This window comes from Maniola jurtina, chromosome 7 (genome assembly GCF_905333055.1).
Source record: "Maniola jurtina chromosome 7, ilManJurt1.1, whole genome shotgun sequence".
Lineage (NCBI taxonomy): Eukaryota > Metazoa > Arthropoda > Insecta > Lepidoptera > Nymphalidae > Maniola > Maniola jurtina.
Window position 1 is genome coordinate 8,425,474 of NC_060035.1, and position 20,861 is coordinate 8,446,334.

At 35.1% G+C, this 20,861-nt stretch overlaps 1 protein-coding gene across 1 annotated transcript; it reads right to left on the minus strand.

The window, feature by feature from the left end:
• Positions 1-4,728: 4,728 nt before the first annotated feature.
• LOC123866816 (endocuticle structural glycoprotein ABD-4-like) lies at positions 4,729-18,064 on the minus strand. The gene is made up of 4 exons (XM_045908519.1): positions 18,007-18,064; positions 12,114-12,253; positions 10,935-11,106; positions 4,729-5,381 (listed from the first exon to the last, which is right to left on the minus strand). The coding sequence occupies exons 1-4, from the start codon at positions 18,007-18,009 to the stop codon at positions 5,256-5,258; spliced, it is 441 nt and encodes a 146-aa protein (XP_045764475.1). The 5' UTR covers positions 18,010-18,064; the 3' UTR covers positions 4,729-5,255.
• Positions 18,065-20,861: the final 2,797 nt, after the last annotated feature.

Genomic DNA, 20,861 nt, shown 5'->3' on the forward strand with positions numbered 1-20,861 from the left:
AATATTTATTAAAAACAAGCAAACTTACAACGCATTACTAATAAGTAAAGGATCGTGGAGATTCACAATTTGTAATTAATTTATAGTCTCTGACATTTACAAAGGACACGCAGTAAACCAGTAGCTTATTTGTAAACGGATACTTTACGGTAGGGTTGTATTTCTTATTCTTATTTATGTTTTTATTGTAACTGTAACCTTTTGTAGAGTACTTACACAGTTAGCTTTGTTGTTCGAGTCTATTTCTTATTCATCAGATAATCTAATATACTCGTAATTACGAGTTACCCCTGGTTACTCGTGTTTGATAAAGAATTCTCCAAAAAAGCAACGATCTTTAAAGTTATTTTAAAATATAAATAAATCTTGCATAACACATTACCTATAGGATACTAATATTTCTACTTACATTACTCGATAAATATTCATTTTTTCAAGCTATATTACATCTATAAAGTCTATATAAAAATATTACTTTTCTTTATAAAGGAGACGATATTGCACGACATGTTTTCAAAACAGCGAAAATATAAAATTAAATAAATAATTAATTGCTCATTGATTCATTCATCTTTCAATCCAACTAACCATTGACATTTGTCTCATTTAAATTCCTACTTATTGCGGATCTCTCAATCAAACATAACATCAATGGAATAGTTAATAAGCCTACCGTATGAGTAAATCCGTAGAAATCTAATAATATTTAAATTTCTATAAAATCTTTGAAGTAAGATCGTATAAATGAATGACGGGTTAATAGACAGTAGTAGCAATGGATTCGAAATTCGAAATAATGTTGATTTCATGGTAGTTATATGGTGTTTATGTAATATTGTTTAAGTAATTGTTATGTATTGTAAAATTTCAAAAAAATATGTTTATTGTATTGCCATTAGTAACTCTTTGTTGCTAAAGAAAGCAGGGTGTATAGAAAAAGTAAATAAACACTTTAATATTACGAAAACGAAATTGAATCCATTGCGAGCAATCGCACTGGTCCATCAGATGGGTTGTCAAAAAGGTTGCATTGCAGTCTTGATTCAATGAAGCCTTAAAGAAAGGCATCAAGATAATAAACAATTTGTGAGCTAACTATTCACGAATATTTCGCACAGAATGGTGCAGTCACATATTATGACATTTACGTGCAATATCGAATGTCAAAATATATGCGTGCAAGAATCGGGCTAAGATTGATGAGTTTCTTGAATTATCTACGCGGAGCGATCGAACGTCTTCCTATAATTGACTTACAATAATTGACCCCATTAGTATTTAGTGATGCAAGTTGCTGGTAATTAGCTATTTACAATTTAGATGGCGAACTTGGTGACAAAAGCATACTCGTAACACAGAGTATGGATAGTAAATTGTATATTAATCTCCCTATACTGTTACTTACTGTATTGCCCGAAACTTCTGAAAAAAACAATGCGGCTTTGGACGGCACTCGCAGGCGCAAATGTTAGTCCATTAGACGCAGATGTAACCCTATTTTACGTCTAATATTTGACATATAGTCGATTCAGGATTAAACCGAGAGTTCCCTTACTCTAGTTCATTCTGCCGTAATCCAATCCTTTTGCTAGTCTATTCATGGTTCTCCTCAGACTGTGTCGGTTAAAAATAAACCACCAACTAGTAGTTACCCATCCATACTGAAACAGTTATTTTTTAGAATCAGCAGTATGTGGCGGACCAGTAATAGGAAATGGTCGCCTTTACTTAGGCGACAATTTCCTTACTTAATAATTAAGTAAGAAACTCGGTTATTGCTTTGAAGTGATCTCTGCCAGGTAACCACGTCACAGAGGATATAATGACAATGGCGATCGATTGATATGCGTTGTTACAGCTAGGCCACAAGTCCGTCATATAATTGCAGAAAAATATATAGAAGAACTCCGATATTAAATGTCATGAACTCCTGACACTAGCTACATGAATTATATGAAATACCTGAACGTGATGAATATAGCAAAGTATGCAAGCTCATAACCCAACGCTTCCACTTAGTGCTATAATGCATTATCATAAAATATTAGTTATTGAAAGATGAATCAAGGTGATCTTAGTGAACGTAAACACAGGACACGACGTAAATCTATGTTAGAAAATTTTTGATATAATATTATTATGGAAGAACAATACTTACCTATGCGCGGGTACCTCCCCACCAATGGCCGGCAGAGCTTCTGATGACCTGCTAACTTCAAGATGACTCCGAATCAATTTCAAATCAAAAAAAAAAAAATTATATAGGGTTTAAAAGTATTTATTTTCTTAATTTTTAACCCCCGACCCAAAAAGAGGGGTGTTATAAGTTTGATACACACAGAATACACAGATGTGTATCTGTGTATCTGTCTGTGGCATCGTAGCTCCTAAACTAATTTTTTTTGTTTGAAAGGTGGCTTGGTCGAGAGTGCTCTTAGCTATAATCTAAGAAAATCGGTTCAGCCGTTTGAAAGTTAACAGCTCTTTTCTAGTTACTGTAACCGTCACTTGTCGGTGGTGTTATAAATTTTTAATTTACACTTGTAATTTGACCAAATCGCGAGATTGCAAATTCAAATAATAATAGGTAAGTATAACTATTTTTATTAAATAGAAAAGATCTACAATCACTGGAAATAATCTATGCCATATAATCAATAAATAATAAAATTATAATTAACTGTTGCTGCATCTGTTAGTGATCATGTAGCATCTGAATCATTTTCCCATCATCATTTACACTTTAGAATTTTCCGTCCGCGAGGAAGATTTTTATAAATAAAATTCAAATTTAATCTCTAGAATAGGTAAACCCACTCGTGCAAAGCTCGAATGAGTCGGCTAGTCTAGATGTAAAATTAAACCTTTTAAATCTATGACAAGGTCAACATTAAGAATCTAAGGTGTCTCATATTGCACACCTATTTTGTAACTAAATAGGTTACAAATTTAAAGGTTCGAAGAAGATGCAAAAGAACAACAGAATAAATAATTGATCAAAATATCGTCAAGACAGAATTGGAGATCATTATCTACGTTAGAAGTAAATACGTGGACTTATTCATGTCTTAATAATAAAAATAAAAATAAAATCAAATGTCTTTAACATAATGTCGTTAAATGATCTTATCAAAATAATCATCATTTATCAATTGATAACAATCTACTGCTGAACATAGGCCTCTTCAAGAGCGCGCCACCAAACACGGCCCTCTTCTTCATCCACCCGTTTCCTTCTTCAGGTCACCGGTCCAGGGGGCTGATGGTTGTCTCAGTCGCATACGACACCCGGGATCCTGAGACGCCTCTAACCTGACGTGGACGGCACCGCTGGGTTTTTAGTGGGTATGCTATATGAATGCAGCATCAAATGCATTACTAGTGAGCCCCACTAACTACCCCCTTTTGAGCGACATGCGTTATTGTATTTTTACCAGCGGAAAAAAAGGGGGCTGAAGGTCATCCAACACAGTGCTTCATATTTTAAAGCCTCCATTAAACATATTTTGATGTTTTAAATTTAAACAACAATTTTTTTTTTAACATTGACAAGTATTTTAGTTTTGATAATGTTTGCAAAAAATACTTTTTTGGAACGAGGGTTCATCGTTATATTATTAATACGAAAGTTTATCTGTTCAGACATTCTTCGTCTATCCGTAGGTAAGTCTGTTTGTCTGTTACTTTTCCATGGCCTATCTGCTTGGCCGTTTTGATGATATTTAAAAACAGCTTGCATTCCGACAAGACAAATAAGAATTATGGTTATTTTTAACCCAGAATCACGTAGGTCCCATGGATTTTCAAAAAACCTAAAGACACGTGGATAAAGCCACGAGCATAATCTAGTATGCATATAAAAATATTGGGTATTAAGGTAATAAAATCGATAAATGAAATGAAATGAAATGAAATGAAAATTTATTTCACAAATTTAGATACACGCATTTCATGGAGTCCTGGCCCTAAACTAGGACAGCCCGTATTATAAGGGCCAGTGCCTTCCCATACAATGTTTATAATGAATTGAAATAAATCTAATTATAAGTTAAAAATACAAATATAAATGATGATATTTCAGAAGTGTTGTTTGATTTACATGATCATGCTTCTTCAAGGTATTACCACATTTAAACGTCAATTATTTATTTGAATGGAATAATGGATCAATTACTGTCTGATAGTTTATCAATTTATGCTTATTTAACATGTATCTGTAATTTTATTATTATATATCCGTATATAAACTGTTAAACCATAGACTTGTGTCTGACCTTAAGTAAAGGTTGATTAGATTATACGGTATTAGAAGTACAATAGAAAAATAAACATTTTTTTTTGTTTTTCTGAAGATACAGTTTTAGTTTTTCGCTGAATACATCTTTGATGTTTCCGAAATTTCAACGGTTCACATATTAATCATAAAAAATAGTATAATCATAATAAAATTATAGTATATCACATAATACTATAATATACTAGCTTGTAATAATGTATATAGAACGCTGCTTCGTACTATTTATAGTGCAGTAGTGCAGTGGGTATTACACTGGTTTTTTCCGCGGCATAGTAAGATTTTTTCAAAAAAATATGAACGACATAATATCCTTACTTAGTGGAATTTAAATCAAAATAAATTGGGCACGAGGATACGGCAAAGCTAGTTAGTTTTAATAATAATATAATTTTTTATATTGATATATTATTATTTCTAAATAATACAACGAATTATTCAATTCACAAACTTTATTATACAGAACAAATGTAGGTATATAACTAAACTTAAAAGTTATTTTTATGAATTTATTTTAGCGAGATGTTGTGCAATAAAAACAATGGTACATGTAGGTAGTAAATAAAAGTAAATATAAATTTCGTAGTATTAAATGATGTAGCGTAAAATATTACAGAATCCAGAATTATGCGAGAGTATTAATGAAAAATAATATGACAGTGGTTAAGTCAAAATTCTATGCAATTATGACTAATTTAATATAAAAGTATGACATGATAATAGAGATAGTATAATGTGTATGCGATGAACTTTATTGTTACAAATAATCTCCTCTCAATTATATCGAGTAGGTATCTAATCTTTTTTTAAACTGACTCAAATTCATATTTGGTTATGCGTGCACGTATCTACTTATCTCGATTATTGTCAAGGCCAAGTTAATATTACAAAAGATCATCTTAAATATCATCTTTGTGGTACATTTAGAGTCGATTTTTTCTATGAATGTACAATTGACTGGTTAGAAGAATGGCCGTTGGCGCGATCCACTGGGCGCAGTGGCAGCGGTGGGAGGGAGAGTCTTCAAATAGTCCAACGCTCTTTGGATTGCTGGAGGAATCGGCGGCGGAGTTGGCAGATGAGCTCCCTGAAACAAGAAACATGGTTATTTACATATATACAGTGCATCAATATCTATATGTACTTAATTAAAATAATTTAACAATTAATGTTCATTCAAATTATGTTATCATTCTAACATAACAAAATTATGTTATCATTCTAATATAATTCATTTTGAAACAGCCAGATGAATGAAATTTTATTTTGTTTCATGACCAAGACCTTAGGGTCACTCATTGACACACATTTTTTTATCGTATTTTATCGAATTTAGTTTACATATTATGCGATGTGTAAGACAGTTTTTGTTGCATCATTCATGCAACGGGCATTGCGCTTAATCGAAAGATGGTGCAATGAAAATGAACTTACTGTAAATCCAAAGAAAACAGAGATGATTCTGTTCACAAACAAAAGGAAAATAGAGCTAACCAAACCACCAACTTTGTTCAACACAAGCCTTAGACTATCCACTGAGGTAAAGTACCTTGGTGTGACTCTTGACAGCAAGCTCAGCTGGAAAAGGCATACAGAAGATAAAATTAATAAATCGCTTACGATACTAAACCAATGCAAACGCATGCTGGGGAAAAAATGGGGGCTCAAACCAAAGATAATGAAATGGTTATACCTAACGGTAGTAAGAAGCTCACTAACATATGCTGCCTTGATATGGTGGCCGAGAACTCTTCTTACGACCGCCCAGCATGAATTACAGAAATTCCAACGACAAGCATGCCTCGCCATTACAGGCTGCATGAGTACCACACCTACAACAGCACTTGAAATTATACTGGGGATCCCGCCCCTGTACTTACAAGTCAGAGAAGAAGCAACGCTCGCAGCCTTGAGACTGAAAACCTCAGGTCTGTGGAAAGAACAGAACACAAGGCACACTAAAATTCTAGTGCAAAGCATAACAAAAGAACCACGCCTGGAGTGGAAATGCGATAGAACCAGGAAAAAATACATACTGGACAAACCATATAGAATAAATCCAGAGATAAACATAGATCCGAAGCCAACACAAGATGCAATAGAAGTGTACACCGACGGATCCAAAACAAAAACTGGCACAGGAGCAGGGGCCTACTGCCAAGAACTAAACATGAGAATAAGTCACGCACTCGGTAAGGACAACTCTGTCTTCCAAGCAGAGTGTGTAGGCATTACAACTGCAGCCATAGCAATGGCAAACCGACAGGTAACAAATTTTAAGATAAACATTAACTCGGATAGCCAAGCTGTTCTTAAAGCCTTGGCTAGATTTTCGACAACCTCTGAACTCATACAAGACTGCCACAAGGCTCTGGAAACACTCGCCATGTCGAATGACATCACCCTACGGTGGGTCAAAGGACATGATGGGGACCAGGGAAACGAGGCAGCGGACGCATTAGCACGCAAGGCTACGACGCTGAAGGTGACAGGGCCAGAGCCTATGGTACCCATACCCTTCAGTGAGTATAAAACTTGGTTACACGAACTAACACTTAAAGAGCATTCTCATCTATGGGCAAACGCAACTGACTGCAGGCAAGCCAAAGAGGCTTTCCCTAACATAGATATACGACAAACTAACAAACTACTCCGCCTGGACAAAGGTAAACTTAGGAAGGTGGTGGGACTCATAACAGGGCATAGCCCACTAAACAAACACCTTTTCGTTATAGGTGTTACCGATAGTCCTCTGTGCAGGGCCTGCATGGAGGTCGATGAAACACCGACGCACGTGCTCCTGGAGTGTGCAAGCGTAGCAGAACATCGAGAACGCCATCTGGGATCCCCAACCTCACTTCATGAAGCCCTCGGCAACCTGGGCGGTCTACTTGGCTTCTGGAGCGAGCTTGGATGGCTGGAGTGAAGACTTCGGCGGGGAGGGGCAACGCACGCACAACAGACGGAAACGTTTAAGTGCGGAAACCAGCCCAGAGAGAAGAAGAAGAAGAAGAAGACAGTTTTTGTTAACACAATTAATATTTACGCAGCTATTGTTTCCTGATAATATTGACATTATTGTAGCAATGGGCTTAGCATAAACTATGTGCAATAATATAATTAACAGAATTACACATGTCGTCATGCAATCTCAACATAATACAGTTAAGACACTATACGTTCTATCCTACACGCGGTTACATTTTCGCAAAGGATATGCTAATATTATGCAAATAATCGTTCTTGTTTCTAAAATAGCCTTATGAGACGTTTCAGATGTCACTCCATGCATATAGACTGCATAGTAATGAGCTCATTTTTACATGTAAAAGGAAGGCGGACAAGCTATTCTGGACGAAATGCTTTAACAAGGCATAATTAAAGTTCTTATAAATCTATTCACAATATACCTTTTAGAATACACCAAAGCAGTGACTAATTAAAGGCACCGATATAGTTAAAAAGTGTAAGTTTAACTTAAAAGGAATGATCTTTGACTGTTAATCACAGTATTTTAAAGCTTAGGTAGGCATATTACATATATAGGCATCTTCATCATCACTAACCTATCTAGACCACTGGTCTACTACTGAGCACGGGTCCATTCTCAGAATGTAAAGGGGTTAGGCCAGATTCCATCACGCTAGCGAAGTGTGGATTGACATACTTCATACACCTTTGAGAGCACTACTCTCTCTAGCTAACTGTCATAGTTTATTATTACTTTATTTTTACTTTCATTATGTTACTTAACGTTAGAGGTTCCTGCCCGGGATTGGACCCCGAAATGAATAAGACTTAAGAGGCTAACGTCTGAAACACTAGGCTATTACCATTAGGTATGTACTTTAGCAAAATTGAATACCTACTAAGTTTGACTCATAAATCTCTGTCAAATGAGTTGCTTAAATATATTTTAAAAGAGATTCAATCCATTACAGCACAAACTAACCCTTTAAGATTTTTGTTACATAGAAAAAATACATGAGACAATCTTTTGGTGGATCACAGACAGTGAGATTGAAAAAGTTACATAAAGTATATCGAAATCTCGTAAATAAACTACTAATATGAAACAAGGATTGCTTAATCTACTGTCTACTTTCCTACTAGATTTCTAATTTTTATGATAATAATAATATCAGCTGACATTGTCAGTAGCTAACGTGCTATTTATTGCATAAATATTTAAATTCGAGCGATGTCCAATTTTGGTAACTACCAATATAATAGGCATTACCGGTTAAAATTGCGCAGTCATCGTAAACTACGAAAGATATTCGATTGGTAATGGCCTTGATGATTTCGACGCATCGTAAACATTGAGACCAGTATCGTAGGTTAATCTGACTTCGAAAACGCTTCCCATTTCCCAAGAACAGGTCATGGGTCGGCGTTTGATATTTTGAAGTGACATTTGCTCATACATTGGCCAACTCCGGCTCACACCCGTGCCTGTTTCTCTCAGACTTCTTCCAAACTCCTTACGCAACTTTGATGATTCAGGTTCGTTATAGGTATGCGTACTTTCCAACTAATATGTGTTAAGTGCCAGGACCACTTCCAACTATTTCGATACGTCATGTTACAATGTAAAGACTCTTTGACCTAAGTTTACGCAAACACTAATTGGAATTATTATGAAAAACTGACTGGCAATCGAAAATCGCAACAATACCTAAGACAAACAAAAATTAATTATGACAAACACAACTAAGCAATACACGTATAACGCAATAAAGTCTTAAGAAAGGTTTTATTCTTCTTTCTCTAGTCTCTATGGCTGATTGGAAGTTCATGCGGGGATCATATTTATGTTAAGAAAGTTTAGCTTTGTCATAATTATGCAAAAATATACATCTGATTGAGGACAAAGGCATAATAATAATTTATAGATTCGTCATCAGACATACGCAAAATGCCAGATTATATAATAAATTTACTATGTGCGAAACAAAGACAAATTAATGTCAAACGCATACTAGCCCACTCCGAACATACGTTTATAAATAACCAGCAGAGAACTACCAGTCACAGGTTTTTATAACGAGAGCCTGCAGGCTTTCTGAAGAGGTGTTTGATATAATAATAATATTATGTAATCTGAAAGTCCTATATGGCGGTTCTTATGATTTGCTTGATTGTGGCAAACTACATCTGCCATCTAATTGGCTATTTTTTTATATTTAAGAGGAAGTTTTGGATCATCTTATACATTTTTCGCTGTTACAATTCTCTTCAATCATTATGTAAGACAGGTGTTGGGAATATTTTTAAAGTATTTTCCCGCAAAGATCTTTAAATAAGCCTGCCACCTATTAGTTTCTGGTATAATTGACTGCCACTTTGGTGTTGAATTGTTTGTGATATCCTAAATATTCACGTTCAGCATTGATCATATTTAATCTTTTGACTAGGCAAATAAACATTAATTTGAAAATCTCTTATCTAAACGAGTCGCGAATTTACCACGCCCTGATTTTGTCTACACGTAACGCAAAAGAGCCATTTTGCAAACTTTTAGTGTTTTTCAAGCACTTTTGTAAAGACTCTACTAGCTCTTGAGCCATAATACTTTACTGTTCATTCAATACTGATGGTTTATTATAGTGGCTTACTTAAATGCGTCATAAATAAGCAGCTGTCAATTTCTTAATTCTCAGTAGGTCAATGCTGATTACAATAATGAATACTTTTTATAGATATGGAGTGATATGTTCAAAGTTATTTCAAGACAATGACTGGATTTACTTTAAAAAAGCCAAATAGGGATATTTTATTAAAATTTTATGTTTGCGAAACTGATAAAAATTTATCATTCACGTTCAGAGGTAACGTTAAGTCTGCAAGTCACATATTTTTGCTTGTATTTATCTTTATATGTATACCTATAGTAATATAATAAATACACATTGGATTGTTTGTTCTGCCTTGTCATTACTTTGGTATAAAAGCTAGTTGCTCTCAGATAGAGCAAAATAACTAGTAAAAGTTGGATCAGTTAAAATATTGATCTGCCTACATGAAATTTTACGTATAAATCAGTAAGTAACATAGACTATGAAATTAACTGTTTGAATATTATTAAATAATGAATCAATCTACAAAATATCTACAGTTTGTGGTCGCCTTTATTATGTCAGACTAACCGATACATCTATCAGGATTGTATTACATACCAACGTAAAGGAACTGCGGTAAAGGTGTCAAGGTTTGAAATAATGCCGATGTAGGGCCGGGCTGGATGATATTTTAGAAGATGATAGGGAAATAACACTATGTTTCTACTCATAATCATTCTAACACTGATGGAAAACTAATGCTATGGCTAATTACGTGGTCCCTACCGTATAGGTTACCGTCAAGTGATGAGCGTACTGCTTGTCGCTACTATGCTACGGAAAAACTAATTAAGGATAAGCTTTTAATGAATTGTCAAACCACTTCAAAGTTAATGCACTTCTATCTTAGACCTTTCATCATTTAAGAGGAGTTTTTTCGTAGTGCACTCTATACAAACAAAGAAGAATCAAACTTCGATTGTATGGGACAACGCTCAAGAAACACTCCTTTTAACTTTATGCCACATCGCAGTCAATTGCTAACTTGTTATTTATAATGGTAGCTCGACAATGCTTACTTGTGGCTGGAATCCGTTTTCATCAGCAATATATTGGAGCGCAATAGGCGAACCATCCGGTGCCTTGTAGCTGAACTTGCCTTCAGCAACTTGAACTTCTTGACCTTCACCCTTGCCGAAGTTCTTTACGTACCCCGACTCTTCTGCGTTGATCTCATTTCCTGTCTGATATCTGAAATTAAATATTGATAACGATTTCCATTTAAAAACATATGATTATCATCATCATCATCAACTGATAAATGTCCGCTGCTGGATATAATAGGTCTCTTGTAGGGACTTCTACGCGCCACGTTCTTGCGCCGCCTAAATCCAGCGGCGTCCTGCGACTCACCTGAGGATGTCGTTCATCCACCTAGTGGAGGGTCTCCTAAAGCTGCGATTTTCAGTTTGAAGTTGCCGTTCTAGTAATTGGGACATTCGTGTCCTTGGGACCACAACGTCCATCGGTTTTTCGAACTACGGTTTTGCCCTGCCACACTTCGGCTTTGCAAATCGCTGAGCTGGTTCTCCTACGGATCTTGTCATTTCTGATGTGATCACGTAGAGTAACTCCAAGCATAGCTCTCCATCGTTCACTGATATTATATACTTACCATATTATTTTAGGCAAGTTTTTTTGTTTGTGCGCATAATGCGCAAACAAACTGGTCTATTGAGAAGAAACATTCGCAGTTCAAAGCATGCAGTTCTACTCTGTCTAAGTAAACACTGCCTAATCGCTGAACTTTCTCCATAGAGCCATAACCAAAGCGTTGAAACTTTATGACAGTTTAGGAATTATCAACTTATTTTATATAATGTAGGTACCTACTTTAGCCTCTCTGCGTTGATGATTGCGATTTGTCAGCTAAATTAACTATTGATTTCCAAAATTCTAGACATCTTCTAGGCAAGCGCGCTCTGAGACCTCATTATTGATTTTTATAAGACATCATTGTCGTCACGCACAAGTCAAGCATAATAAAAAAATAATAAAGACTTTATAATATGTTTATCTAGCTATTATCTATGTACTTTGTAATAGTATTTCTATATACCTACTTATAATTATGCATGTGTTATTGAGTATAATTTAAACATGTGGATTATCAATAACTGCTTGGTGCTTATGTCGTTAAAATAGTAGATACCTATTTAAAATACTGAAAATATTAACTGAACTATAGGTATACGTACAACCATTTGTAAGATCCATCCGGATTAGGCCCATCTGATTCATATTTAATTATAGGAATCGGATCACCCGGCCTCGGTGCCTGTGCAGATGTGAATTCAATGCAAGTGGTCGCCACTAAACTTACAATTACTATGGAGATCTGTAAAGAAAAACACATGAAGGGATTTTATACACGGTGAAATTTCAGTGCTTTTCGAGCTACAGTTAATCGCTTTAAGCAGTACTACCGTCTACATTTGTTTGTTTTGGAAAAATAGGCAATTATTTTATTGGATTAAAAATAATGTTGACACAAACTCGAATCTGTGGGAGAAATTAGTAGTGGCAAAGTGCCACGTGACAGCGTTGTTATTTAGAGTCATGAGTGTAAGTTTTAATGTCTAAGAAAGTTACGCTTGAGTTTTTTTATATGTAAATATTAATTTTATTGAAAATAACACTAATATTATAAAGGCGAAAGTTTGTATGTGTGTGTGTGTGTGTGTGTATGTTTGTTACTCCTTCACGCTAAAACTACTGGACGGATTAGGCTGAAATTTAGAATGGAGATAGATTATACTCTGGATTAGCACAAAGGCTACTTTTTATCCCGGAAAATCAAAGAGTTCCCACGGGATTTCAAAAACCTAAATCCACGCGGACGAAGTCGCGGGCATCTTCTAGTATTACAATAAAACTTAAAGCTAGCCTTATCTAATTACTATACAAATCATGCCCGCGTGGAATGGTGCCAAGAATACTGGCTGCATTTCCGCGTTGGACAGTCAGGCTGATCCGTTGCGCAAAAAATGAGCCAGCCTTCTGTCACCCGATGAGGCTATTAAACGCGGTGAAATGTCTCGTAAAAAAATTTTTGCACTAAGACTCCATGGCCCCAGGGTCTCCACGGCAAACGGAACAAAAATGTAACTCTCAATAAGAGAGGCATACTTGCGCCGCTTGCCGTTTTCAGCCATTTCTGCTGCGGCTCCCGGTCTTGAGACTGTTGAGTTACGTTAATCTGGCTTTGTATTTATGAAGATGTTAAGTCATGAAGTCTAGTTTGCCCTTAAATACTAAGGGACGGCACCCACGGTAAGTTTTCGTAGAGATGCAACCGCGCTTTCTTTAAGGAGTAGGTATAACAGGGCAGTAACGCGGCATATCGTTACTAATGACAACGATAGAGTAACGAAGCGTTTTTACAGTTGTGTCGCTACAGTATCTCTACTTTTGTAAAGAGATTTTGTAGATAGAGTTGCCTGGAAGATGGCTCTAATATCAGATTTAGCTGTTCATTTGAAAATTCCACAGGTTTCAAGTTTAAGATGACGTAAGTACTGAGTAACATTGGGGCAAAGTTTGTAGCAGGCGTGAATGCAATAATTACCGAGATACAATTTGACAACGCTTGAAGTTGATTCTATAAAATCTCAAGTATTAAAAATTTAAAAAATGGTAATAAATATACCTACCTAATGTATAAACACATACTAATAACTAATAAATCAAGTGTCAAAACCCGATACTCAAGAAGTGCACGAAAATAATTAAAATCAGGGGGCACGGTAGTGCCCCCGCCAAGACGAGCCAAACGGCGGCCGGGGCGCTACGTACCTTTTTCTCGAAGTGTTTCGCCGTATTTTCGACTCGTCATAACTTCGGTCTGGATGACGCTAGAAAGCTGAAATTTTCAGTATAAGGTGTCCTCAGCAAATTTACCAAATATACCAAGTATCAAATATCTAGCTTTTATGGTTACAGATATATTGATACCTAAAATACGCCGTTTTCGTCCCTCACTGATGATCATCAAAACCTATACTCAAAACCTCTAAGGTACTTCCCGAAGTCCTAGAAGACTGAAATTTGGTATGTAGACTATAAATTGCATACAAACTACAGGAAAATTAAGACTTTGGAAATTTCCCCCCTCTACGCCTCTTATGAGAAAAGCAAATCTGTAAATTCTGTCGCTAGAATGCTGATATTTTCAGGATAAGATGTTCGTGGCAGATATATTAAACGCATTGAATATCAATTGTCTAGCTTTTATAGTTTCAGATTTATTGATAGTCAAAACTTCTAGTCTGTAATTCTAGGGTACTTCCCGAAGTCCTAGAAGCCTGAAATTTGGTATGTAGACTAGAAATTGCATACAAACTACAGGAAAATTAAGAAATTGGAAATTTCCCCCCCTCTACGCCTCTTATGGGAATAGCAAATCTGTAAATTCTGTCGCTAGAATGCTGATATTTTCAGGATAAGATGTCCTTGGCATATTTATTAAACGCACTGAGTATCAATTGTCTCGCTTTTATAGTTTCAGATATATCGACATTCAAAACCTCTAGTCAAAAATTCTAGGCTACTTTCTGAAGTCCTAGAAGACTGAAATTTGGCATTAAGTAGAAATTTCAAGAATTATGAACAACAGATAAATTAAGAAATCGGCTCCCCCTTCATCCCCTCGTATATGAGATGCATATCTGTAAAATCTGTTGCTCGAATACTAAAGTTTTCAGGATAAGATGTCCGTGGCAAATTTATCAAACGTACCAACTATCTGTGTTTGCTGAAGTCCTAAAAGACTGAAATTTGTATATCTGCTTCAAAATTGAGTTGCAAGATTCCACCCGAACAAACATAGTTACATACGAGTATATTGCAAGTTTAATAAAAGCTTTAAAAAAAAGAGGTAACGATAGAGAGTGGGCCATGAAAATGATGAATCTACAAGAAATAAATCAAAAAAAAAATCTAAGGCACCTGTCAAAAAGAAATGAAATCCCAACAAAAACATTTCATGTAAAATGTTGCCAAGACTCACAAGTTCATAATGTTTTCACTGTTAAAAAGTTATGAGATCTCTAGTAGAGCCAAGCCCCTAGCTGAGCTTAAATTTGTGCTGGCCATGGGAGCCATCCCAAGTCCAAAGTATATAGCTTTTAAATGCTCTTGACTATATCACATTTATAACAATAAATAACAAATCACTCTACTTACAAGCTCTGATTCTACAAACCCTAAATCTTGGTTAAAAAAGTACGGCTTGGCCGTTTAATGTTCGTAAAACTACAAAATGACAACATATTTTAAGACCATTAGGAATAGTTTGTGCGACAATTACTAATCTGTATTGTACTTCGTGATGGTCGCAGAAGCTATTCTGGGCTTAAATATCATTTCAGATAAAAAATCCACGAACTGTAAACGGCCAAGGCGTACTTTTTTAACCAAGATGTAGGGTTTGTACAAACAGAGCTTGTAAGTAGAGTTATTTGTTATTTATTGTTATAAATGTGATATAGTCAAGAGCATTTAAAAGCTATATACTTTGGACTTGGGATGGCTCCCATGGCCAGCACAAATCTAAGCTCAGCTAGGGGCTTGGCTCTACTAGAGATCTCATAACTTTTTAACAGTGAAAACATTATGAACTTGTGAGTCTTGGCAACATTTTACATGAAATGTTTTTGTTGGGATAAATTTTACCTGACAAATCTTACTAGCAATATTGTTGATAAACATTTAACTATGCAACAAAGAATTTGTGGTACATAAACAGATCATACGGTCCAGTTACGGTTTCTTCATTTGTTAATTCAAATAGTTTCTATATAACTACTGACCAGGATCTGACTTCTTCCTGGCTCTGGTTATAATTTTATAGTTTTCTTATAGAAAAGCTCTAACTAAGCAAGGTATGTAAGTCCTAATTCTTGTTATTTTAGGTATGGTTTTGATGGTTGACGTCGGGGTTAAGTTTCTGTTGCCTCGTTCGACTAAGATATTTTCTCCAGCTTCAAAAATATGTTGCATTAATAAAACTTCGTACCCTCACACATTAGGGATGATTTTCGTAAAATCCTTTCTTAGCTGATGTCCTATCGGATATACCTAGCTATCCGATGAGGAAAGATGAATCTGAATCAGATGCCACGAAGGGAATCAACCTGTCAACTTTCAACTTTGTAGACGTCGCGTCGTTATGATTTCTGAGATTTTATGATTAGTATTGAGTGAGTGGTAAGTTCGCATTCTAGCTGGATGAGGCCCGCAACTTCATTCACGTTGATTTGAGTTTTTAATAACTCAAAATTTAAAAAAAAAAACCCCGACCCAAAAACTAAGAAAACTAGAAAAGAGCTGATAACTTTCAAACGGCTGAATCGATTTTCTAAGAACACTGTCGATCAAGCCACCTTTCAAAACAAAAACAAAAAATACTAAATTAAAATCGGTTCATTCGTTTAGGAGCTACGATGCCACAGACATACACAGATACACAGACACACAGATACACAGATACACTCGTAAAACTTATAACACCCCTCTGTTTGGGTCGGGGGTTAAAAATACCGTACGCACTTTAATTTTACTGTATTTAAAGTAGTCTGTGTCCGTTTCCGGCATGCAAGTACCAAACGTCAAAATGAATTAAGGCCGCGGTTACACCTGCAAGTTTTACTAACGTAAGTAGCAAAGTTGTCAATTATTAACTACGTAAGTTCCTTACGTGAGTAAAACTTGGCCTAAGATACACTCATGTACTTATATTAGTATGGGGTATGGATATACACAGATTGTTATAATTCCTATTCACAAACTTGCATAAAGACTTTCTTGCACCTTTTGTATTAAATAATAATAACACAGTTCAAGAGTCAAAGGATTCACGCCGCAGCTTTATGAAAGGTATCTATAAATAAACGTCAAGTTAAAAGCTCGTCGCTGGCAGAACGTGACGCGAATATTACAGTGTAATACCAACACGAGGAAAGAAAAGGTTTCGTGACTTGATTCCCATATAATATAAATAAATATAATAATAATCTTATTATTAATGGTATTTGAATAAAATTCCCAGTTTTAATCCGTACTTAATACAAGTACAGCATTAGAACAAGTATATCCGTAATTTAATCTTATAAATGTAAATTATGTATCGGTCTGTCTATCTGCTAGCTTTTCACAGCCTATCTGTTTAACCTTTTTCAATAAAATTTGGTACAGAAATAGTTTGCATCCCAGGAATGGACATAGGCTATAACTGTTTATGGCGGAAAATCGACGAGTTCCCATCGGATTTCACAAACCTAAATCCACACAGACAAAGTTGCGGGAACTATCTATTTATTACTTTCTTGTTTTATTGTTAAACAGGTTTATTTTACCCATAGCTTTAATAATCATCAATTTTTGTAATTACACTTTTATGTACTTACCTATATTTTCAAATAAATGAAATTGAATTGAATTGAATTTTGTCGTGACCATCGGGATTGATCAGTTGAAGTTAAATCACAAAGTCTAAGCTTGTTTATTACTATACAATAATTAATTTACAATTGGCAAACCCTTACATCATGTGTTTCAAATGGCCGGTAAGTAACCCACCCACATCAGGGTTGAGGCTTTGAGAACTAGTAGTTCACTTATCTTGTATTGTAAAAAAAAAACAGTTTAGTAGAAGTAATCGGTCGCCAAAGAAAGTTAAATTCAACACAAAAATAAACTAGAATTATTTTCATATGTAAATTAATCAATATGTAGTAGTTTAATGTGATTAAAACAGGTGTATTTATAATACTGCGGTCCCATTGCTCTCTTCCCTCTACGATCTTGTACGAAGCTGACACTCAGATAAAAGCTTTACCTAATCCTACTGACGTATTAGCTTAAAAGTTTACTTAGTTATTCGACGCTGCATTGTTACAATAGCTCATTATACTTTTCTAAAGGTTTAAGGGTTAAAGTAAATTTGAATCATATGGTTATAAACACGGTACTTTGAATTACATGGTATACAACATTTACTTTAATAAAGAGGAAAAGTCGTAGTTTCAAAAAACTCTGCGCCGTGAAACGTGAAATACTTCGCGTAAATGTATTGTTACTAAATCCTCTCACCATGATTCGCTTTTAAACAAGGGGTGCCAGGTCCTGATGCACTAACTGCAACACAAATGTGTGAACAGTGATACAGCCTTAGGTTTATATACCAATATCTTTACCTATGAACTTCGCGCGACCTGAGCGCATCCCGGCGATTCATCTCCGAACGCACATAAATACATATGCATGAATATATTTACTGAACGCACACATAACAAATGCATTTTAAACAATAACTTGATAATGGCTGGCCATTATAAATAATTGCAGTTTTATTGGAAACAAAGGAGTCTCCATAGGAACGACATAACCTTTATGTTAACCATTATTTTTGATGCCATAATATTAGATCTGAGGTAACTTATTGTGTTTTACCCGAAAAATTATGTCATAGTAATTAATCAGACAAGCTTCTTTTTAATTTATTTGGTACTTTGTTTACTTGTTTATTGGGTGTTAATTTATATGTATACTGTGTTGTTAATACAGAATTTTTGAATGTTTTACAGCAATTATTGAAACTTCGCAGTGTGCTTTTACGCTTATACAGCGCCAATGATTTCCTCCTATCGGGGATCTATAAACATTATAAAACTAAGGCTAAAATTAAGTCACTTTTATTAGTAACTATTGATGTACACTATTCTAGGGAAATGATTGTTTATTGGCCTCAAACATTAATACTAGGAACAGTGCTTCAATAGTCACATAAAATGAAATCCTTCGCGTAAAACATTAATGACAAGTAAGTTGATGTTGCACAAAGAAAATATTTGTCTTGTTGTCTAATTAACCCCCGACCCAAAAAGAGGGGTATTATAAGTTGGACGTGTGTATCTGTATATCTATGTATCTGTCTGTAGCATCGTAGCTCCTAAACCAATGAACCGATTTTAATTTTTTTTTTTTTTTTGTTTGAAAGGTGGCTTGATCAAGAGTGCTCTTATCAGCTGTTTTCTAGTTAGTGTAACTTTCACTTATCGGGGGTGTTATAAATTTTTAATTTACACTTGTTTGATAAAATACACAATACCTACACAGCTTAAGGGTGGATTTATATTGCACCGCACATGCCCAGTTCGTAGAAATATATCGAAAGGAATGACAATTAAATGTGTTGACAATTTATTTGCCCGACTTCAGCACGGTTCTTCCATTATCATGCAAGGGTGCACTGTGCACTCTAGAATAGGTATATATTATATAAGTAGTAAATACCTATATCTGTAGTGTTACTATAGGGAAATGTTTGGATACAGAATGGATCTGGAAAATCTAACATGATCAATTTAGCTAACCCATAACTAAATACCAGCCTACTGGACTGCAGCGACGCCCTCGAGAAGGCCTATGTCCAGCACTGGACGCAAACAGGCTGATTGATTGATTTAGATTTTAAGAAGTAGGATTCTACATCTGTTAGGAAATTAGACATAACACTTCGTACGTTCGAGTGAATGACGAAATGTACGAAATGATCGCTAGATACCAGAAATATTACCCGACTGATATCTTCTATCTATTCAAAAGTCATACCTATAAGTTAGTATATTATTTAAATAGTAGTTATAATTTGAATTTCAATCTTGAATTAATTATTATAAATGCTTTAAGTTACAAGTGCTTCTTACTTTCGTAAATATTCTGTCTTAATATGCTAACGGGCATTATGGACGTAAGAACATATACTAAGAGATATAGACAAAGATTTGGCCACCAAACATGATTTTAGGATTAAGATATTTCTAATAATATATTGTTATGTGAGACTTGAGCCTGCGCCTTCAACAGTTATCGGGCAAAAAATTTGTCTTAATTTTCAATAATAAATTAACTGATACACCTCGGCTTCGATTGCTAGAATTTTTGAAAAACCTTTTATTGTATTTATTAGGTTCAACGAAGAGGAGCTTTACGAAACAGTAGGTTAATATAATAGACGCGTTTTACCTACCAATAAAACGCTTATTAATTTACTTACCTTACTCGATGCTTAAATATATGAGATAGACGTCATTTGTCCCGCCTTAACGCATCTATCTCGCTCTATCATATAGCGCTGTCCCTCTCTCTCACCACCACCGCCTAGCAGTGCGAAGCGTGGCCCAAAGTGGCCGCGTTATTTTATTCATTGCGTTGAAAATCACCAGGCAGAATTCAAAGTTAAGCATCGAGTAAGGTAAGTAAATTAATAAGCGTTTTATTGGTAGGTAAAACGCGTCTATTAATTTGACTGTACCTTACTCGATGCTTAAATATATGAGACGTGTTTGTTATCGCCTGGTGGTGGTGGTGATCTGCGCCATACAAAGATTTAACATCTTTGACGCCAATGTGACATATATATAAGACAACTGATATGTTGAGCAAATAATGCCATTTTCTTGCTAAGAAAAGAGAAAAGAAAAATTACGGGGTGTAAATCCTCACTAACAAACTATTCACATGATTGCGAATTAAGAATGAGTTTGCAAGTCGACATACAAAATAACAGAAAAGATATACGCGTGTATGTATTACATCAGGCAAACCATTATAAGCAAGGCAATAAATTTAGCAATTAAAATTATATGCGTGCCTGTATGTGTAATACTCAGTCAATAGGTAAGGCTGACCTCGCAAACACTTGTAAATACATTCTTTGCATGTAAAGTCTACCTATTAATTAGACAGCATCAATATTAGGATAGTGATTAGTCATGAAAACAATTGCCATTGCAAGAGTGATTAAATATTTTAGACTCACTCTATGAGTCAATAACATAATATATACCACCAAAAACATTATAACTGGGTTAAAATACAGCTATTTCAACAATATTAGACAATTGACCCAATCGTTTCGAAAACATACTGAAATTATTACCGTC